This window comes from Labrus mixtus, chromosome 17 (assembly GCF_963584025.1).
Source record: "Labrus mixtus chromosome 17, fLabMix1.1, whole genome shotgun sequence".
NCBI classification, from domain to species: domain Eukaryota; kingdom Metazoa; phylum Chordata; class Actinopteri; order Labriformes; family Labridae; genus Labrus; species Labrus mixtus.
Window position 1 is genome coordinate 5,769,081 of NC_083628.1, and position 23,995 is coordinate 5,793,075.

A 23,995-nucleotide genomic window follows, 5' to 3' on the forward strand; every position below is an offset into this window, starting at 1 on the left:
TCCACAGATACTTTGTTGCAGGTTTTGATGGGAGTGGCAGTTGGCATGCTGACCGCTGAGATGTCGCCAGCGCTGTGTGTTAATCATTTCACCATCATAAACAGAATCCAAAGCAGTTTCAGAACAACTGTAATAAGGGCCACAAATCTACAGACCACTGTTTGTGTAACCCATCCAGTCCCAGACCTCCAGGTCCTGTCTGAGACCAGCCTCTCTAAAAACCCTTCAGCACCTTTGAGATTTTGCAAAACATGAGGATTCTGTTTTGACTGATTTTAAGGTCTGCAAAAAATATCCTCAACTCTGTCAATGTTCACAAAGTTAAATTACAATTTTAGAAATAGATTTCACAGGGAGCGCTGATAGCCTAGCGATTATATTGTGCGCCCCATGTACAGAGGCTGTAGTCCTCCATGCAGCGGCTGTGTCGAATCCAGCATCGGCCCTTTGCTTTGTCCGCTTGAGGCTGGCTCCAGGAGCCCCAGAAGTCAAATACACACCGCAGCAAAAAAAAAAAAGCCTGTTTTTACAGCCAAATAATCATGTTTAGAGCCTGGTACAGAAATCAAGATAGGTCTGATTAGTTATAGTCATCATGGGCACACTCCTAAAATGTGATACTAGGGGGCGCAGAATAGGACAACACAGTTGATTTAAAAAAATTAATAATAATTTCCCTTCTTCACAGCAAAGATGCTTCATTGGCAACAAGGAAGTAAAGCTACCAAAGCGATTATTAGGGTGTCTAACTTTAATTGCATTTAGAACACCTCTAGGCTCCAATACGATGTTAACCTATCATTTCCCCACCAATTAACGTGATTAAAACTAATTTCCCCAAATTATTGTGTTCCTAGTATTTGTCAGTGTAATTAAAGCTTGTGTAGCATAATGGCTCCGAGCAGAGGTGAGAAGACGTCCTCGCAGTAATGGTGTATATAACTGCTTATGGATGATGCATGATCCTCTCAGGATGGACTTGTCTCTTTACTGTGATGTTTGAGTGCACTGCCTATTACACAACCACACACAAACACTCGGAAAAGAAAGCAAGGACGGTTAAAAGATAAAGACTAATCTGCAACCAGACTTTTTTTATTTAGGGGGAAAAAACACAAGACAAAAAGCTCAAGATGTAACAACCTTGAATATCCTCTTATATTGCTCTTTGAACAAAAGTTCAAGCATATGGATGTTAGATTCTTCCCACTGGGTTTGAAGGACGAATGAGAAATATTTCAGAAAGCAAGGCTGTGAAAAATCATGTTGCTATTCAGCCCAAAATTCTAACTGGCATTTACATTTCATTTTCCCTTGATGAGCACTTAAAACATGACATATTTCCTGCTGAAATGCCAGAACAGTTGGCATTTTTTAAATTCCACAGTACCTGCCAATTTAACTCAACTTTGATTCTCAATCAGTAAGACAAGTTTGTATTTTGGAATACACAGATAATTAATTGTAAGAGCTGTTTTCATTTTCATTTTCACAGTGGTGTAAAAACAACTCTCTCAGGTATTTATCAAAGAAACGTGTTTGTCTTAGTTTGACTATCAGCATGCTTACAGAGATATTCAGAGAGGTTTGATATAGACAGAGACCAGAGACATTTTAACAGGAATCTTACTGTGATTGTAACATTTGAATGGGAGCACTCTGTGGACTCAGGGGGCTTCAGAAAACAAAATACAAACTAAGAATTGCCCATGGCTTCACTTCGGCCACAAATCAATGCAAAGACACCTGACTAGGTAAATGGTAAATGGACTTGAGCTTGTATAGCACTTTTATAGTCTTCTGACTACTCAAAGTGCTTTTTCACTGCAGGTCACACCTACACAGTCACACACTGATGGAAAAGGTTGCCATGTAGTGAGACCATCAGAAGTAACTAATCTCATTCATACGCCGCCGACGAAGCAGTGGGAGCAATTCAGGTTAAGTGTCTTACCCAAGGACATATCGGACATGTTGCTGCAGGAGCTGGGGATCAAACCCCCAACCGGACAACGACTCTACCAACTGAGCCACGCATGTGATGCAGATGTTGTAAAATCAATGAGTCATCGTGTGTAATAATAGTGATCTCATTTTATGATACTACAGTTTGGTAACACAATCTGCAGTGTTTTCTTTGGATTCAATTTCAACATCTCACAGGTACCTGTAGCAACACACCAACACCAAACCCTGTTTTTTTTTTGTTTGTTTTTTTTACAACATAGGGTTGTCTTTTTTGTGTCAACGCCCACTAAGTCAAAACTTCAGTAAGTTTGATCTAGCAGGTCTCCCAAAATACTCCCATCCAGCAGAGAGAACTCCTCCACAACACTCCCGTCTGAGTTGTCTGCTGCGGCTTTTTAAAAAAAAAAAAAACCTCCCCTATGCCCACACTCCTTCAACTGAGGGGTATTTCACAAATCATACTAACTAGAAAATCCAGGATTATTTTTGTCCTGGCTTATTTTTTTTCTCAGTTGGTTCAAATGCAGTCTTGAAATGAACCAGTGTAAGTTGCTATAGTAACCAATCATTAAGAACAAATCTGGTGTTAAGCCGGCTTAAAGTCGAGGTTACAATAATGCCGTATCGTTACTTTGTGGCTTTAAACTTCAGCTTTGATCTTCTTTGATCACTGGCATGTAGAACATTTTTTCCCTTTTTTAAAAAGGCATGTATTTATCTTTAGCAAATTATTGCGAGCAACACTGGTTATAACTTCCCCCCAGTATACTTAATCTTTCATCATTGCCTCATTTTATTGGGGCTACTTGGAATTCACATAGAAGTCAATTAAATATAAAACTTTTAGATTAGCCTGCCAGTCATTATCAAGAAGGAAGTCAGCAACCCAAAAATGTTTTACAGCATGTTCCATCTTCTTAAGAATTTAATCTATGGGCTTTTAGCCAAGCAGCCCTCGTGGCCTCTTTTTTAACACTGTCACAGGCCTGTTACAATGTGCTTGTACACGACATACAGCTAAAAAAACATTCCTGTTATTAGGGAGGATTGCTATTTTTTTTTTCCTCCCTGCCATGTTGATAGTGCTGCTTTTAAGCAATGTGCACATTCATGTAATGATTCCTGAGTGTGTGTGTAGGAAGCTTTATAAATAACTCCAGTAATACTCTGATTAGGACTAAAAATACTCCTATCTTAAACTTTAACTGTGATTCCTGGGAGAGATTTTCTGAGATGTCTGATACATACAGAATTGTTAGAGTAACATACCCATATCTGCAAACAGCCACTTATTTTTAATCATAGTTTGGCTTTAACCACAGTTAAACTGGTGTTGCTGACAATGAGGGTCCAGTGTGTGACATATTTTGGCTGTGAGGACATCGTCTAAAATTAGCTCTGCTCAGATAATTCAGTTAAACTTTAACCAAGCTAATTTTTTCAGCAGAATATCTTTGGGATAATGAGAACATTGTGTCCACACTGGATATGATGGTGCCAGAAGTGTTGAGGTCAAGTTGGATGTTGCCGTATAGACACTTAATGATAGGATGTCACCTATGGAAGGCAGTTATAATGAGGAAACAAGACTGAAGGGAGAGGCGAAGGACGGTAAGGGTAAATAATGTGGTTTTTAGCTTGTTAAGCCTCATCGAGACATAGTGTACTTTATGTAGAACTATAGTAATACAAATGTTAGGGGGGTGGAATCTCTGATTGCCAATTCGACGGTCATTGTTGTAAACTTGGAGCTTGAATCAAAATAAACCTCATTTTGAAAAAAACCTCATTGATATGATCCTTCAATGTTCCTGAAACAAGTGTTTTCTTTACATTTTAAAGCATACATCCAGTGCAGACCACATTATGCTTAGATGTGATAGATATAAATATATATATATATGTCAGATGGGCAAGTATCAGCTGAGAATACCAGCCAAACTATATATTGGTTGGGCTCAAGAATCCGCAATTAAAAGTTGAGTGGATTGTTTGAGTCAACTTCATAAAGAGCTTTACAATAAAATAAACAAACATAATGTGTGTTAAATGAGCCATGTATGAAATTAACAGCTTGTGCTGGCATGCTTACAAATTAAATGTGTGTGGATAAGTGTACTCACTGTTGGGTGGCGGGGGTAGACCATCTGAACCCATGCTCTCTGATTCTATAAGGGAAAAAAAATCAATTTGAACACACATTTGAAGCTTGTAATCATTTACAGCTGACTGTCTCTCACATAAAACAACTCAGAGGACAATCAAAGTTAATGCATTTTAATAAATACAATTATAGGGAAGATCCAGATATGCAAAAGTCAACTGAGGAAGTAAATCATTTAAGATCAGGATGTCAAAAGTGAAAAAAAACAACAGTGAATTGAATATTTGATAGTGTTTCATAAAGACAGAGTAGATGTAAGAGTGTCTTACCTCTGTGTGCTCTGACGTGTGTCTGAAAGCAGTTATAATACTTGTACTTTTTCCCACATACTCCGCATACATATGAACCTGCATGAGAGTTTAAGAAGAGTAAAAAACAAAAACAAAGGGTAAGTATCTTCAGAAGTGCATGCATGGAGCATAGTTGATCATTACCACTGTGAATATTTAACTAACAAATTATTTCCAAACCAAAATCTTTCCAAAAAAGCCATTCATGCTTTAAAATCCAATTAAATATCACTTTCCATACAATTCCACATCTGATGAATCTGAGTTTTTTTTTTTTTTTTTTTTCTGAGCTTCCATTGCCTAAAAGATTAGAATTACTACAAATCGGATTAATTGATCGAAATATGAATAATGAAAGTCAGGAGCCAAGATTGGTATTCGGAGCTGATCAAGGGATTTTTAATTGGTCAGTATGAGCGATAATAATCCAGCTTCCATTTTCAAGCCTTTATTTATTGTGCTCCAATTATTTGAGTGATCAGAAATGACAAATTTGTATCCAATGAAAACTTAGAAAGAATGTTGTCAATAACATTTTAGTTTTTTTTGTCAAATACTTCCTTATTAGATATAGCTATCTTAAACCAATGCTAAACTATAAGTAGCATTGATTTATAACTATTGTTAACTATTGTTTTAATTTTTTTTAACTTTGTTTGTAAACTGTTTCAGAGGGGTTGGTGAGGCTGAAATTGATGGTGCTTTTATATTATTTGTCCGAAATTTAGATCGCAATCTATTATTTTATCCTCTTAATGTACATACTGTAAGTGAGAATATGTGAAATATATATATATATATATATATATCTATATAATAAATCTTTCTTGAAAGTAGAACTACTTCAGCGCTGTTGTATTAGACAGCTTTAGTTTTGGGTAGTTTTTCATAGTATGCGGCACATAAAATGTAGAAATAGAAGATGTAATTGTAATTGTGCAAATGATTTCATAGGATAAATGGTCTAATGGGAACAATTATGAGAATTATCATAACCACCATGACCCAGGTTTTAGCAACACTAAAGCTGAATACAACAGAAGTTGAAGGTGAATTTCATTTGTGCCCACAGGATTGGAAAATGACATTTAAAGAAATTCAAGAGCAACAAAACTCGACAACAACGAGTACATTTTATAAGAGGCCAGTTTGTCTGTAGAAAGTAGTTCCAATTAAAACGGCTTACAGCAGGGTCTGTGGATTATCTCAGTAACAAGGACATTGTTTCTGGGGGGAAAAAAATACGCTGCTGCTGAATGTTTTTAAAATGTCATTTTTAAAAGCAGTGCAGTTTGTCTTTTCTTTGTGCCACTCAGGAAGAAATCTGGGTGAAATAGGCACAATACATGATTGCGGTGAGAAAGCATGTGTGTATCATGAATGTGATTAACAAAGGACAAAAAAGCAGAACATTTTACAGAGCGCAGACTAGGGCCTGGCACGTATTTAAATTTTAACTGCACAAATATATAACCTACAGTTTATGCTTAAGAGTTTCAACACTTAAAGTTGTTTCATCAAGGTAGTTGATTTGCATCCACCAAGCAGAAGTAACTGTCAGGGTCTGGGGTTCCATCCCCCCAGAGATTTAAAACAAAGAACTTTATTTCTTGCATGTTTTGTGAATGTCTGGCTTCATTTTCCGATGCTTAGTTACTCGTTTGTCTTCTATGTGTCTTGTTTTCACCACATTCCCGTTATATAAATATATATCAGTATGTATAATCACACACCTATGCATGAGTCTGTGCTCTTCGTTGGAGGAGGAGTACCAAGGGCAAACATACCCTCGATCTGAGCTCTACGGGATCCAGCTCCACTCGCTCCTCCATCAGTTCCTCCCAAAACAACACAGATCTCAGCAGGGTTGGCGTCACACACTTTCCCATTGCTCGTCTGCAAGGTTCCAGGTTCTGTCTTTACTGTGACAGGCTTTGGACAGGGGGGTAGACCAGGGGGTAGACCGGAGGGTAGACCAGGCGGTGGACCAGGAAGTGGACCAGGGGGTAGACCAGGGGGTGGACCAGGAGGTAGACCAGGGGGTGGACCAGGAGGTGGACCAGGCGGTGGACTGGGGCTCTGGGGCTTTGGGGCTACAGTTGGTGAGGGTTCATCTGGGGCAGCACTACCAGTATCAGCCTGCTCATTCCCAGGATTGGGCGCCTCTGGTGCACTCATGACTCCACCTCCTCTGAGCCCGGGCTGCTGTAGCTGGGAAATAAACAAACAGAAGACAGAAAATGTGTTTACTTTGTTGCTCTGTTGTCTGAAGGTAAGATGATGAATTATTTAGCAGTGTAAGGTCAAACAGATATATGTTTTTAAACGACCAAAGCAGCACAATCAATATCTAACGATTAAAAACAATGTCTCTAGGTATATCTTGATCTGTACATCCCTTGGTACCCAAGAGCAGTCTGCACTTAACAATCAACTGACCACGTTTGTTCATTTTCCATTTTCCGCTGACATCACATTCAGTGTTTGATGGTCAAACGCAGCTAAAATGTTGCACCATTGTGTTTCAAGTTGTAAATTGTATTGTACTACAATGTAGACATTACGGTGTATTTGAAGTTAGAAAACATTTCTATAACACATTCCCTACCGTCAGACAACAGCTAAGGTTAGCATTCTGTCACGTCCCTGTTAACAATACTGTTAGTCATGACGTGGCTGAACGCTGACAGCTTTTGAAAAGTGGAATATATGATAGTAAAACTCTGAACAATAGTATCAATGATGTCAACTATTGGTTTCTGTTGAGTTGTATTGAAGCTGACCGATAGCGGCTTTGATTGCAAAGGCTGACTACCAAACTTTCCAAGCGGAGCTTAGGCCGGCCTTAAGCCTCCTTGCTAACAGCTACAGCAAACCCATGTGAGGGTCAAATCAGCCATGCCCATAATATCCATATTCATTTTGTGATTTTGTCCATTAACGTTTTGTTTTATTCTGCTGCCCACACCAAAGCTCCCACTTCAAAATCACACGCTACTTCAACATCGCCCCCCATACAGTGTGTATAAATAGACATTAGATTTTCAGACCAAAACTGTTTTTCGTACCGGGCTGTAAACATGTTTAATTGTGCTGTAAAACGGGCCATATTAACAGAACACACTCAATGAACTGCACTTCTTTGCAATTCCCCACTGGCTTAATTTTATTTCCAATGAGGGAGGATGCCACTTTATAATAACGCATAGCCTACCTTCAGACAGTTGCGTATATGTCAAGATTCAACCTCTTCCTATCTACCATTACACTAAGAAAGGAATTTACACCTTTCCTTTCTAACTGCAAAAAGTTAATGTTAGCCACAATGACAGCCAAATGAAGAGGCTCAGTGCCAACATCAGCTGTCTGATGGTACCTAATAAAATATCAAATATGTTGTTTTAACCTGAAATGTGGACCTTTGCTGCTCCAGATTGTCTCTGTCTTTTCATTATCAATCAGTTGATTGTTAGATAATAATGAATGTTAGATATCCATACTACAAAACAAGTACAAAAAAAATACAAAAAGCAAGTTGCAAAGAGCACTCTGACATTATAACAGCTTAAGAGCTGCATACCATGACCTTGATTTTAGAGGAAAATGGCAGCCGTATCAAAATGGTGATTAGCCTGCATCTGACAACTACTGAAAGTATAAAGGAAAAAATCCAAATTGTGAGACAACCACCATTTTTTTTTGATAAAACAGGGATGTGCTAAAAATGCACGGGAGTCACATTGGCCATTTATCTGAGCAAGTGTCATTTTGAGGACAGAAATAGCAGACACAATTTTCTAGTTATCCATGAAGAAAAAGGAGAGTGGCTTTACTTTTCATGAGTGACCTTTGATGGCATAAATTCCACAGCTTTGTGACATCCAAATGCTCTAATTTCGGAAATATCCAAATTACACAACTTGCCACTTCAGCACAAGGCTATAAAAGGCCCTGTCAAGAGAATGTGCTCGAAATGCAACCAAGCAAAACAGAGTTATGCCAGGATGACTGATATTATGGAAAAAGGGAAAATTGGTCTTCTAATAATAGCGCACCAATACAGCAACAACAAGCCTTTTCACTGCCCAAATACACCTTTCTTTGGATATGACACACAGCCGGGAGGCCTAATCAAATATGTCAGTGAATAAGATAATGGCGTATTGCTTGCCTTTGTGTGTAGATCTATACAAAGTCCTGTAAATGACCCAATAACACAGGGAGTCTGAAGGCTTACAGTTGTGTCTCCAACAGCCATTGTCTGGAACAAGCTTGAACATGGCTTTACAAATGTTGAGGCAAGTTAAGATGAAAATTGTGAATTCTGTATGACATTACATTTTCATGAGAACTCTGCACATTTCCGTAGTTCGTGATGACCGAAAAGATTACAAAAAGGGAAATCTGACCTGCTGGTGGGAAGGCTTTTTATTGAAGTATTTTCACTCAAGCTTTTATTCTTTCATTTTTCTGTTTCAGTTCTGTCAAAAAGCTTAACTGTTGAATTTCCATTGGCTGTTCTGTTCATCAGTCTTGGCAGAGTCTGTGCTGAACAGTATAAAAAAGGTGTAAAGCAACTATGTACAACTGGACCAAAGTTGAGTAGAGATAATCTTTGTTTACAGTCACAGGTTATCTATCGTGCCTTGCTTTGCATTCAAACTTTGATGATAGAAATAAATACCGTAGCTTTGAAGAGAAAAAGTCACCACACTTCTACACTTTACTAGGGGTATTTATCCCGAACCATTACGGTGCAGACGTAAGGAGAAAAAGGGCAATCACACATGACAATATCCACACCCCAATCCAGGAAACCGTAATGCTCGTCATTGATTGCTAACCGCTATTAAAACAACAAATCAAGAAAAAGAAGCAGACACAACACCCAAAGAAGAAGAGTAATATACAGTAGCAAAATGACAGGGCTGAGCTAGAAGACCAGTCTGCATCTTTGAATTAGTCATGAGGGGAAACTTTGGGGTTCACAATGCGGTATGTCATTAGAAACATGTCAAACATGCTAACGGATATTAGACTGCATCACCCAGATATGTCAATCCTCGCCGTTTTAAAAAAAGCCTCTAAATGTGAAAGCAGAGAGGGTCAAAGACATTAATGAACCACATGTATTTTTGAGGCTATGTGAACATACGCAGTGGTAGAGGACCCCGGCTTCAAGTTCCCATTAAACTGGCGTTAACTAGTGGTGATTGAGCATGAATACCTGCTGCACCCACTGTTCACTAACAACATATGAATGAACCTCCAGTGACACTTCAAGCGCACACTTTATAAATCAGAAATATATTACATCAGTCTGCACAAGTTTCCCATTTAAAGTGAAAAGCCAAGCGTCTTCAAATCAAAGACTTTGTTATCAATAATGTTTGAGAGGGACTCAATAGAGACGTCACACTTTCTTTGTTAGTAGATCTATTTTTGATTTTGTAAATCTATTTTTTTGTACGTTCTTAATTTTTTATTTAAATTGTACTGTGTTCACTTTTTGTCTGCAATCTTTGCTCTTTGCTGCTCTAACACTGTACATTTCCCCATTGTGGGATAAATAAAGGATTATCTTATCTTATCTCTTATCTTATTTTAAGATTGAGCAACAGATCTGGTCGGAGAAAAGATGCCAAGGCTTATAAAACTTGGTCAAGTTAAACTTTTTTCTTTTTCTCACCACTGGTAGTATTTTAAGAGGATTGGACGGATTGGTTGGAAGATAAGGATGTCAAATATTGGATCGATCCAGGTTCTCATTACTCATTAGAGCAGACTGTTTTTCCTGGTCTTACCAGTTGATTTATTACATGACATTTACTATCATTTGGGTCTCCATGCCACAGCAGCAGCTTTACAGCACCAGTTTTACTCAGACAGAACAGGTAATGCAAAAATCAATGGACTGATCATTCTTTGAATCTAAAGTTAGAAATCAGAGGGAACCCTTGAAGTTGTCACACTTTTGACAACACAGTAGTCGAAACAAAAAAAGTGAATTTCTGCATTTCCATACTATGTGAATTAGGAAAAACTTTTAACCCTCACTTAAAGCCTGGGACTGAAATGGCTTTAAGGCTGCATTGGTGCAAAAAATATTTGGACTCAGCAGAGTAAGTGGGCCATTTACTGTTTACGCAGCAGTGCCAAATTTTACATCCCAGTGACATCATAAACTAAATGGTCAGCTTTCCATTTTCTAGCTGAACTGTTTTGCGCACAAGTGAATTCTTGAAATGGTTGGCATTTTTTAAGTGCTCTGCCGTTGAGGGGGGAACGTTCTGTGTTTATAAGCAAGAAAATGCTCATAAATGTTGCAGACTGTAGGTCATGTTCCCATCTCTCTTTTGAGAAATATCTTTTGTGTATTAACAGAACATACACTCAACAAAAATATTAACGCAATACTTTATTTTTGCTCCAATTTTTCCAAGATCCCAGACTTTATAAAAGTACACAAAAGGACAATTTCTCTCATTCACAAATGTGTTTGAATCTGTGTTAGTGAGCACTTCTCCTTAGTGGCGATAATCCATCCACCTGACACGTGTGGCATATCCAGATGCTGATTAAGACAGCATTATAATTGCACAGGTGTGCCTTAGGCTTTTTGTTGTTGTTGTTTGCAATAATAAATATCTCTAGCATGACAGTAGTTTCTCTCCGCTGGCTGATTTGCTCAAGAAATTATGGGAAATCTAAATTTTGTTATTCGGCCTGTTTTCCTTTTTTTTAATCTGACCACCTCAGTCTAAACTGTGGCGCTCAACCATGTTGACCCATCCTATTTATTAAACCAATTCAACAAAGTCACACACGACTTATTCAATATAATATTCATCTTGATGAAAAAGCTGTCAAAGTTTTACATTAAGTCAGAAATAAAAAAAGACAGTCAGGCCAGTCTCCTCTGTCTCAGTCCTTTTTTTAGACGTAGCCTAAAGGAAGCTACTGCAAAGCAGACATCACCGTTTGGTACTCTTCTGGCAGAACACACACTGGCATTAGAAATGTCCTACCATGACAAGTCTAATCCCCCATGCACACAAAAAGCAACGAGTCATTATTGTTGTTTTTTTATGAATGATAGAGTAAAGGCCTTCTGTCAGCTCAGATCGCTGCCTAAACAAACAAAGACATCATGGAGACACTAGCTCTTAACTTCCATGATTTATCATTTTACTTTATGAATTATTAGCACATTAATTCATTAAACACATCCAGCATTAGCAGGACAGTATAATCCTGTCATTTACCACCTGATATAAACCAATCCAAATACAGTATTTTAGAGATCTTGAGGAGCAGTCCTATTTAAAGGAAGGCTATTAAACAAGCTACCAAACAGCATTTGGTTCCTATTTTTAACACAAATCTCCTTAATAAGACTAATTTTAAATGTGGCCACTAAGCCTCACATACCCACGTACTCAAACACACTGATATATTCCTCTATAGAGTTTATCTTTTTTTAATGATTGGTTTCAGTTCATTTTAAGCAGTCGGACATAACGGGACACGTTTACTCAAAAACTGTACTCATGTTAAATTCTGAGAATATCAACTACATCAGTTACTTTATACTTACTCTAAACTAAATGTAACTTCATTTTTCTAAAAGGAAGCCGACTCACCCACACCGTTAAATGAATCTACCCAAGAGCACAAATAAAATTAAAAGTCACCTTATGGTTAAAGATAAACAACAACATATGATATTCCTCCAATTAGAGGTGGGGAAAAATAGAGTCATGTAAAAATCAAGATTCTTATATTCTGAGATTTCAGATAGATTCATAACGTCCAAAAATCCATTTCTGTTTGGCTAATCAGTCACTCCCTGCTAAGCGCTAAGGCTAGCTCTTTCACTCAGTAGAATGCCAAATGGAGCAGCAAGAAAGTCAGCCAGTCTCACAGATGACTGGAGTAGATCCTGAAGTATAATTAAAACAGACTTTGAATCATGATTCCAGAATTCAGAATCATTTTCAAATCAAAAATAGATTCTCAATCGAATCGTGTCCCCAAGAATAGAAATTAAAACAAATCATGAGACACCCAAAGATTCCCAGCCCTACATACAACACAATGAACTAAACTAAACAGTAGTAACAAAGTCCTTCTCCATACATAAAACAGCGTTCGGTTTGGGGGCCCGGAGCCATTTTTGAGGGACATTTCTCTTCTAGATCTCCCACATGGTTCCATTTAAATAACTGTTTGAAGCCCACAGAGGTAAACTCATACAATCTTTCATCCTTAAAGCAAAGATTAGAGAAACATTTCCAAAACAAATTGAAAACAGGTTTTGTTTAGATGGACTTTTTTTTTTTCCCTTCTCCCATTCATCATTTTAAAAAACATTCAGATTTATCTGGTGACCCTTTGGAGCGGCTTCACCATTAAAGCTCCAAAGTTCTACTGGTGGCTCTAACCTACAAACGCAAACAAAACCATCAGCTACAAGATTCTTAATTTATTTACACGATTATTTCTGCTTGCAATCACTACTTCAGGGGAGCTATCCGATTTAGGGGGGGAAAGGTAAGCTGCAGTTGTTTACATTTTCCAAAGTAAACATTCACAGTAAGCAATACGTTTGAGTACTTGGATTATCTCTAATATTTTTAAGAGTTATTAAAGCCAGAGAAATCTTTCATTTTTTGTGGCTCCCCTTGTTTTTCGTTGGGGCCGCCATGACAGAGATACAATGACAGACACAACATGTTTATCGTTGCCATGGAAAAACCGGATGTAATGTCAAAAACTGTTGCAAAAGGAAGCGAGAAATGCTTCTGAAAGCTCCGTACTGTTGCTGTATGCGCTGCTGTGATAAAAACGTCATTATACTTGGATGCATCGTAAACATATTCTCTTCCTCAGGTCTGTTTCGCCCGTTTGTCGTCTTGACTACGATCATCTGAGAGTTCGTTTTTTATCAGGGGTGGGGGTTGACTAGCAGAGAGAATCACTCCCATGATTCCCCGCCAGCCTCGACGTCATCTTTTGTTATTGTTTTGATTTAGAGCCCCTCCTGGCGTCGGAGTTTAAATACTGTGCGTTTAAGTCAGAAACCACAAGGGTAAACTTTCTCATTGGTCCCCAACCTGGGGTCCTGGCCCCTCTAGGGGGGACGCCAAGGATCTCATGGAGGCACAAGGCTTTGTCTGCTTTGAGGTTGTCAAAATTAGATTTACACACACTGACTTAAATCATGATTAAACACTTACTGGATAGTTTCTACAAGATAATACTTTCTTTTTTATCAGTTACCAGAGACATGTTATTGCAGAACTGAAGCTTACTGATTATTAAGTTAAATAGTAACATTTCAGGTAAACTTAAGGAGGAAATCTGAGAAATCCCCCCAATAATTCTGTAATTACATTCAGCAACTGTGACTTCCTCATCTTCCAAAATTCTGCTTTCATTTTGAAACACATTGGGACATTTTCTGTTTGCACTGTTTACAACCTACATGTTACAAAGTCTGTTATTCTGTAGTTGACAGGAGTCACTTACTGGACTGGACTCACACATGGATACACTCTGTGTAGAGCAAATTCAAGTCTGTTTGTGGTTATAAAAAAAAAAAAAAAGCTCAAAAGCTGCAAGAAGATCAATGGGCAAAGATGGATTGAGCAGATATGTCACCTCTTTTTATTCTGTTTTTTATCACATGAATGGACTGAAATAATACCACATTAAGTGGCTTTTATCATCTCTAATCAAATGAAAAAATGGCAGGAAAAGATCAAAATCAGATCAGTCCCTTAGTCATCGTGCAATATTTCCTGTGCAACATTTTTAATGCATGCCCTGAATATATGAAATGCCTGTTGTGGCCTGTTTTCCTCTAATTAAAGTCAAAATGCTAAATTAGCCATCTGGCCTTCTGTTCTTTTAAAGCCTTGCGTCTCCTGATATACTGTAACCTACAGACCCCGTGCAGGACAAGAATCCAAAACAGATGTACTTTAGTTTGATGTTTCTTAAAAAACAAAAAACACAACCTTAAACAAACAGAAAAAAGAGAGATTATACAACAGGAAGAGGAAAATTAAATCAAATGTATTTCCATATTAAAGATGGAGCAGTGTAATAAAATGTGAGTTGGTTTAAGTCGCCCTGTGGTTTATGTCTCTTTAAGAACTCATTTTCTTTTTGTGATTTGGCCCAGCTGTGTTTGACAATGGCGATGCATGCATATGAATAACAATGTATTAAAGTCCTATACTATGTAAGGGGTTACAAAATAAGGAGGTCAGGGGTGCAGGGATAACATCTCCAGTACGTACCTCAGCTCACAATTCAGCGCTTAAGTCGAGGTTCTTAAAATAATTGGCCTATATTTGGGCAGTACTGTATCTGCCTCTGCACAATAATGATGTAAATCAATCCCTGTGCTTGCTTAAAGCACAAAAACTAAAATCCAGTTCTTTTTAAGTTGGAGAGATTTTGTGACTTTGAATTGTTTCCTTGCATTGCCAAAAGTCGCTGTGCCCTGCATGCTAAGTAGGCTGGAATAGAGATTCCAAATATAAAATACAAATTTGTTTAAGGCTCATGGAAATGTTTCCACTCTGGAGGGATTAAAAATAGGATTGAGCTAAAAATGGGGGATGGAGGGGGGGGGTCACTTCAATCACTGCTTTCACTGCATGTTTGTATAACTCCGAGCAAAGTCAGTGACTGAGAGCAGGGGTCCTGCAAAAACCTGTTTCACACTAAATGCTTTGCCTTCCCTGTTTCTTTAATCAAATGCACATTTTCTCGTCTTCTGTAATAAATGTCTTCCAAGATGGTGTACGACCAATGATTTCAAAAAGCAATAATGCAGAGAAATGGATAAATCTCCCCCCCCCTCCCCTCCCTTACTTCACCCCACCTCACACACACACACACCCGAGATGCTCTGGAAAAAGAAACTGTGTCGTCTAGTAAAATTCCATCAGCATACACTCAAAACCCCCATAAAAACCTTTTCAATCTATATGTTAATGCCACGAATTAAAATTTAATAACAAGAGATATTGAAAAGCAGACTTGAATTATACAAAAATAAATCCTGAAAGATCAGACCCCTAAAATTAGAAATTCAGGGCGGCATCCGGTCTGCTGCTAAACCCTTGTAGGCTGGCAGATTAAATTTTTGATGAAAATCAAAATTGCACTGCACACTGACGCAGGCGCAGCAAACCTGGCACTATTGTGATTTATGGATTCATTAAACCCAGGGGAGTTTCACCCCCTCCCCTTTTCACTCAGAGAAATGAGATTTGCTTTGCTGAAAAATTTGTATTTTCAGAAAAGCTACTCAGTGCTCTGCTCTACCTTTTCAGAAAACGGTCAAGGAAAAAAGAAGCTCCTGTGTACATAACCACTGCACGTAAACAGCCCTAATTTTCATTGCTGCACCAATTGAACGTCCTCATGCATTATTCATGGGACCAATAAGGTTCATTTTTAAAAAGGAAGAGGCAGAAAAAAAATATGTGCAGAATGCACAGATTTTTTTTTCCTTTAATGCAGCAGCCCCAACCTCTGAAAAGCCATTCCCCAGAGACTCATTTAAGTGAAGCCATTTTCAGACAGTTTCAACACGCCACTAAAGAAAGTAGCAGGAGATAAGATGTGCGCCATGTCTAAAAGGGATGTATGTTTTTTTCCCAGACACATCTAAGACCAAATCATGAATCTGTTACTGTGCATTAACAATAAAAAAATAAAAAAAGGAAGTGGCTCGACATCAAAGCCAGAAACTGTTTGTGTAACATCACTTAGCCTTTCAAATGGAAAACAAACGTCTGTGCTAAGTTAATGACAAACGCAGCAGCAACCAAACAATGTTTTAATACTGGAACCTACAGGCGGTGATATGATCCCTCAACATCTTGTGCTTATCAGAGCCTGAAGGGACAAGTTTCACCTCTCCATCCAAACTATTTGCTCCAAAAATCCTCCATGAAACAAAGCTTTTGTTCATTAAAGCACAGGCACAGCAGCATTCCTGTACCCTTACTTAAAACGAGAGCAACATTCGACAAAGTCCCCCATTAACTGATCAGGGTTTAAGGTGTTTTTCATTTCAACACTGCTGCATTACTCCTGAGAGATTTATAACATATTACTCATTCCTTCAGGTATTCTGCATATAAACATTCCCATCACTGGCAAGAGGGATCCAGCCCTATTAAACCCATGACACCGGTTGCCTCTCTTCAGCCCCGTATACTTTAACTCAAACTCCTGCATTTTGATGAGACTTTCCCAGCAAAGGTCAGAATTTACACCCAGATTTTGCATACCAACCATACATTTTCCACCAGCTCTATGAATTTAAACAGATTTGAAGGTCAGCATTAAAATTACCCACAGCAAAAAAAAAAAAAAAAAATGGCCTCCGCAGTTTTCCCTTACATTTAAATAAAAGCAAGCCGAGCAAGATGGGAAACTGTTTGGCGTCTGCAGGATTAATACAAACAGTACAGGCACTGGTTGTGATTGTTTTTCCTGCCCTCAAATTATGCTGACATGGTCCTTTCTTCTTCCAGAGCTGTTCACTTCACTTTGGATAGTTATTTTCCGCTTACACATTTTCCAATCTCTAGAAGTAAAAAAAAAAAATCCAATTTGTTCCATGTTTACTAAGGGGCCATTTATATCCCTATTAATCCATCTGTCCACAAATATACACACATGCATACAGAGCAAATGACAAACAGGAAAGTTATAGATAATGTGTTTGTTAGAGAAGGGGTTCCCAAACTTTTCGGCCCGTGACCCCCAAAATAACGGTGCTACAGACTGGGGACCCTCACTGTCCCTGGAGGCGGAAAAAGCGTTGTGCAGTTGGGCACATGCACAGATAGGCCTATCTAAACCAACATTATAACAACATTAAAGAATACAACAGGCTAAAAAACAGAATATTGTTTAAGTAATGTATTATAAGAAAGGCTTAAAACAAGTAATCTCCAATCACAGACTTTAGCCATGTGTATGTGTCAGTATGCATTTAATTTGTAAAGCGCAACAGACATCTACATTGTTGCAGTCATGTGCAAATTGCACATTTTAAGGATTTATTACATAATACTTTCATTTCAGTATCAATCTCGCTGAATGACTATGGTTTCAATTTAAATTGCACAACGTTTTGTGTATATCTTTACAATAAATGGGTAAAATATACAATTTAAAATTTGTATTAGGTTTTCAGAAGGCACCTGGTGACCCCCCTTTTGGGGTCTCGACCCCCAATTTGGGAACCATTGTGTCAGAAAAGATTCAACATGGATTTAAAAACCTTTTTTTTTTTTCCATCTTTATCTCCTATGCACATAAAAAAGTCCAAATGACAAACTTTAAATCTTTATATACACATTAAAACATTATAATAAATCATGAAGAAAACCAAAAAGGAGAAGACAGTGTTAGGTCACTTTGCATTAATTACCATAAAAAAAGCAAATTTTATCTCATTTGAAGTTATAAGCAAATCATGTCTGTTTGTTTAAAAAGCTCCACAATATGCACCCATCTGTATAAATTGGCATTAACTTTTTTAAGAATAAGTCTCAAAAACAAGTGCCATTACAATTTCTTTTTAATTTCCAAAAAATGACTACCTACAGGTGGCGCCAACGACTTCCAGATTTAAAATCCTCTATCTTCCTAAAATATAAAAATTTGAATTGTATTTTGATACGACGACACGTTGATGTTTTCTCACGGCTGTCTTCACTGAAAACCAAGCCGTCAAATACAACCAAAAGTAACGTTTGGTGTTGTGTGACTTTCACGGGGAAGAAAGTCCGAAGCTCTGCTCAAAATTTGATGGGAAAAAATTCACAAAACATGGCTGCAGGAGGTTTTTGTGTTTCAGATTGTTCCTCCCCTCATCGTCCTTCATGTTGCCACTACCGCCTGGTCCTCTTTGCCCTGTCTGCATATACTGCTGCTTATCTTAGGAGGCGTATATGTGAACAAGCTCGGTGCACAGACAAGTCAGCACTTACATGGAAACTTCATTACGAAAATTCAGTCAAAAAAAACATCAACAGATTAGGTCTATTTTCGGGTGGCTTCAAAGACTGCACCTGGTTCACTGGCAGGGACTTGTGCTAAAACACTGCCAGGTCTCGCCTTTACAGTGGATGTGGTTCGAAACTTAAAACCGGCAACTGAAATTTCTCAAATTTAGGATTTCTAAGTCAGAAAAAAAAAAGGAAAACAGCGGTGTGACATACCTCCAAAAACGATGCAGTTCATGCGAAACAGCCTCTCGCTCCAGAAATCTTCCCTCCCCGACCAGAGGTGACTGCACAACTGCTTCCTCAAAAAAAAATCGTGAATTAGTTATGAGAATTTCCAAATGTTGAAAAAAAAATTTCCACCACAGCGGGTTTTTTTTTGTCCCCCCCCCTCTCTCGGCAACACGCTACGTTACATTTTTTAAGAAAGAGTAATAAGCGTAATGATTCACAAATTTGCTGAGGTTTACTCTGCCCGTGCCAGCTCTCCGTTTTATGCCGTGAATGCGGGGTTGCGTTGCGGTTCCTCCTGTGAAAATTTTCGTCCGCCATATACAAGGGCAGATTCCGAAATTGCAGCGCCGGCCTGTATATTAGCCTACATGAAAAAAAAAAAAAAAAAAAAAAAAAAAAAAGAAAAAGGAAAAAAGTCTGAGAGACAGGGGGAAAAAAAATGGTTGGCCGACAATGACGTTACACGGGGGGAAAAAAAGGAGGCTGGAAAATACGCAGAGGAAAACATTCTCATGTGAGCTGAGAGCATTATGATAGTCTGATTTTACAGCAGGTGCTTTTTAATGACACGTTGAGGATATTTAATGAAGATAAAAACTTCTAATCAGGCCTATGTTTTTTCCTCATTTGGCTGTTGACAATTTCTGCCCTGCATCAGTTTCCACATACAGTTTCTCTCAACATTACTTGTTATGGGTAAGGTTTTGGTTGGCCAACAAATTTTGAATTCAAAAGCACTCTGAATTAACAGTCTTTTTTTTTCTCTTTTGAAATTGTTTAGTTTCTTTTCTAAGTTGTTGTTCTTTTTGTCAGAGTTTCTGCTTTATCAGCATTAATTTAACTCATCATACTTTTCAATTCATAATAAATTGTATTTTACATTTATACTGTATGTTCATGTGAAATTGGACTCAAACAAAGGTAGATAAATATAAATATACATTTGATAAAAAAAAAAATGATGCTCATTATAAACGTTACAAAAATTTGTAAAGTAGGCCTTCTTGTGAACTATCTCAGAAAGTATATAGAATAAATATCCTTGATCAGGGGGTATGTAACTGCAATATAATTGATTCTTAAGACATTAAGGGCATGATGCTTTTCTTAACTATTCTCCACTAAAAACGAATTCACTCAGTCGTGTCTGTGGATAGTAAACCCTCTTCAATTCTCTCACGATGGCTGTTCAGTCATGTGAATAATTAAACTGTTAAATAATTTATTAATTGGTGAATTAGTAAATTAATCAATTAAAAATTGTAATGAACTTTTTTAGGCTTTGCAATTATGCAGCGTACTAATGAAAAGATAAGTGATAAAACAATAGATGGAAGACACAATCATTGACTATGACATCAAAAAACTGCAAAAGGACAAATAAATCTGCCAAAAGGAACTGCATTAAATCAGAGTCATTTCATTTATTTATTTCAACTCAGGACGAACTTTCTTCCGATAGGACATATTCATAAAGGTTTTATGTTGTCACAGATTTTACCGCAAGACACAAAGAGCTTTTACATTGTGATAACAAACAGTTTCTTAGGGGAAGCACTTGGATCAGTGACATTTCTCAAACGTGCATGACGGGAAAATGTTGTGTTTAATATCATATGGAAAAGCAATACTATTAAGCATTCAATAATTGGTGGCATGAGTTGCAAGCATTGCAGGAACGCAATAGAAAAAGTACGAGTGACTTGTCACTAAAACAGTCAATGTAAAAACCAACAACCATCAAGTGAGTACCTGGAAACTCTCCACACAAATCAGTGAGAGAGTTACCCGGACAGCTAAAAAGTAAGAATACAATACCATTTTCAAGGCACCAATTATACCTCATAGTTTAGTAAGGTCAATCAATACTATGAATTAAAAGCATACATTACCCCTTTAAAAAATGATGGATCTGGGCACTTAAAGGCCTACAGACGAAGTCCTATGAGGTCTCTGATGGAGCACTTGTCTGGCTGCTTCACAGAATGGCAAATATTCTCTAAGGAAAAAGAAACTTCAAGATGTCAATGCAAACTGAGCTTAAGTTTTCCAGAGGGCAGGTGAGTGACTTTAAAAAAAAAAAATGAAAACTGGAATAGTCTCATAAGATTTGAAATGAGCAGTGTTTATTTAACGATCTGAACAGTCTGCACATCAGTAGTCATAACATCGGTGCCATGAATCCTGGTGGAGGCAGCATCATGCTGACACGCTCTGCGGCAGGCCTTTGAGGGTCTTTGAGGGTGTGGGGAACAAAATACTGCAGCAAAATACAAATAAAAAAATCCTTCAAGAAAGTTTTCTGCACTCTGGAACTTTGGCAAAGAAGAACTTTGTACATGCTACATATGAAAAAGGGTTCATTACCAATCTGCACATACTTCAGGCTACAACTGCTGTCAAAGAAAAGTTGCTTCATATAAACAGAGTTTATATGGAGTGTTTTTTTTGGACTGTAGTTAATTTATCATTTAAACTTAAACATTTTCTATTCCTATACAATAATATCTATTGTTTTTTTCCTCTCACAGGATCCGTTCACAAATTCAAATTCCATCCCTTGATAATTGTTATTAAAAGACAAAGTAGAAAAGTCTGGACGAGTCTTATACATAGATTTTCCATTCATCACAGCAGTAACCTGATTTATTTGACCTTTTATATCAAATTCTGCTCAGCCATATTTTTCATTTTTCATCAAAATCAATATGATTGCACAGAAGTTAGAAGCTATTATTAATATTTGACATATACATAATACAGGCACAGCATAAGAAGCTCCGTCTTCCTGTTTTAAATCAAACCAGAATAATAATAGGAAATGCAAAAAAGACAGAGCAACTATGCTTTCATTTAGTGCTCTGTAATTAGATGTACTTTCCTTTTGTTAGAGTTTACATCAGTTTCAGAGAGCTGCTTCATATGCTAATTCTGTCCCATGTGTATCTAGAAACGTATAATTGGTGCTTGTATGATTTATTGCATATCAAAAACAATGAATTGTTTATGAACTGCACTCAAAGCCTTTTTCCACTTCCCCCTATCTCTCCAACACCTTTTGTAGTTTTCGTTCCTGTCCAGCAGATGACACCAACACACCAATAAACAGTAACTGCTGAGCATACACTGCATCTGTTGAGTAGAATTTTATTTTGCTCTCTTACTCCCTCTGCTGCTTGAACTTCGGTAATGTCTGATCAAATATATCCTAATACAGAGATACTGCCTTTTAATTATCTTTGTATAAAATTCAAAGTTTATATAGCACATTTAAAACAACCACAGTCGACCACAGTGCTGAAGGCTTAAACACAAAACAATAATTAAGAGTAAAAAAAAGTTGAAGAATAAAAATGTCAGGATGTCATTCTCAACTATAAGCCAACACAAAGAGATGGCCCTTAAGCAAAGATTTAAAACTTTGGGCAATTCTGATGTTCACAGACTTCATCTATGATGTTTTTGATAAATCTTATAGCTAGGGCTGGTGCTGGTGTAGACCAGCTCTTAGTTATGCTGCTATAGGCTTAGACTACCGGGGGAACTGGCACCTTGAGCTCCTCTCTCTCTCTCTCTCTGTGCATATACAGTACATCATATTACTGCATGTATCTATCTGTAAATCTCAGTCACTAACCACCTACTTTCCTGGGAGCTCTTGAGCTCTCTTAGGCTCCTCAAGATCGTTGGTTGACGGCCTGCCAGAACAACCCCCCCCCCCCTCCACACACACACACACACACACACACACACACACACACCCTCCCCACCAGATTGTTGATGGACGGTTTGCCTCCCCACACCCCCACGCTCCCTATCCCTCTTCCTGCATCTTATCACATCTCTCCCCCTATCCCTTTCCAAGCCCGGCGCAGTCTAGGCCTGTGAAGGCTGTTTCGTCATGAGCCGGGGATCCGGCCGAAGATTTCTGCCTTTTAATAAGGCAGTTTTTTCTTACCACTGTAACTTTTGCTGCTTTGCTAAAGTGCTCATGATGGATAGGCCGGATCTTTGTAACATAGCAATAAGTAAGTTATTTTACCTGCTTTTTGTAACATAATGAGTAAGGTCTTTTTACCTGCTCTTTTGTAATGTTAACAGACAATGAGTAAGGTATTTTACCTGCTTTTTGTAAAGTATCTCGAGATAACACTTGTTATGAGTTGGCGCTATACAAATAAAAATTGATTGATTGATTGATTGATTGATCTATCCATTATCTATACTGCTTTTCCCGTTCAGCGTCGCGGGGGCTGGAGCTGATGCCAGCTGTCATTGGTTGAGAGGCGGGATACACCCTGGACTGTTCACCAGCCAATTTCAGGGCTCACAGGTAAACTGTTCCACAGTTTGGTGCAGCCATTGCAAAAGGCTCTGTCACCTCAGGTTTTCAGCCTGGATCAAGGAACATCTGAAAGCATGTGCTCTGTTGGACCCAGTGCTCTGTCTGGAGCATGTTGGTGCAACAGCTCAGAGCATAGTGGTGGCAGCAAATGTAAAGTTTTAAAACAAGTAATACAATATTAAACTGGATCCTGAAGCTGCAGCCAGTGCAGGTGTAACATTATTAGACCGGATATAAACATGGATGTAGTCTAAGTGACGTCACCCATTGGCTTCTGTGAAGCAGACTTTTCATCCAAACATGAAGTAATAAACTTGTGAATGACTTGCTCAAATTAATTTGGAGAAAGATAGGTCTTTACTTCCCCAAACAGTGTTAACTGGAAGAAGCTTTTCTTGACAACTGAGCTGATCCGTTGGTCAAATTTGAAAGAGCTGAGTTCCGGTTTTCTAAAGAATATAATTTTAGTTAGTTTAACTCAATCCAGGATTTAACATCTTTTAGGCAGTTCAGCAAGGCCTGCACAGAGTTATTATTTGTTTTTATTGGAAGATAGATTTGGTAAACAATGGAAAGAAATTACATGTTTTTAGAAATTGTACCCCAGGGGAAGCATATACAAAGAAAAGAGAAAAGGGCCTTAAATTGAGCCTTGAGGAACCCCAGAATCTAGTTGGGCTTCTGCTGAGAGGTATTGGAATAGTTGAACAGAAAAAGTGGACAGTTAAGTACTTTTAATGCCAACAAACAGTTCCTGGCTTTTTAAAATAATCTAGATCTAATGAGGCAGTAAACTCTAAAAGCAAAGCAGAGTTCCTAGAGTTAACCGTTAAAAGAAGATCATCAAAAACCAAAACTCTTAGTGCGGTTTTGGTGCTGTGATGTTATTTAAAACTGTTGTTGTTTTTTGGAAATACCATTACGTTGGAACACAGCCTGAGATAAGGGA

At 38.0% G+C, this 23,995-nt stretch overlaps 1 protein-coding gene across 7 annotated transcripts in view; it reads right to left on the minus strand.

Moving 5' to 3' along the window:
* Window positions 1-19,063, minus strand: part of znf618 (zinc finger protein 618) — a 39,208-nt gene extending 20,145 nt beyond the window's left edge. For 6 of the 7 annotated variants that reach the window (XM_061061980.1, XM_061061983.1, XM_061061981.1 and 3 more), the window contains exons 1-4: window positions 18,684-19,063; window positions 6,156-6,633; window positions 4,402-4,479; window positions 4,092-4,136 (exon numbers count right to left, since the gene is read on the minus strand). In XM_061061980.1, coding sequence (XP_060917963.1) covers window positions 4,092-4,136; window positions 4,402-4,479; window positions 6,156-6,600 — 568 coding nt within the window. In that variant the 5' untranslated portion in view covers window positions 6,601-6,633; window positions 18,684-19,063. The remainder of the gene's footprint in view (window positions 1-4,091; window positions 4,137-4,401; window positions 4,480-6,155; window positions 6,634-18,683) is intronic. The other variant, XM_061061977.1, reaches the window with a different exon arrangement.
* Window positions 19,064-23,995: the final 4,932 nt, after the last annotated feature.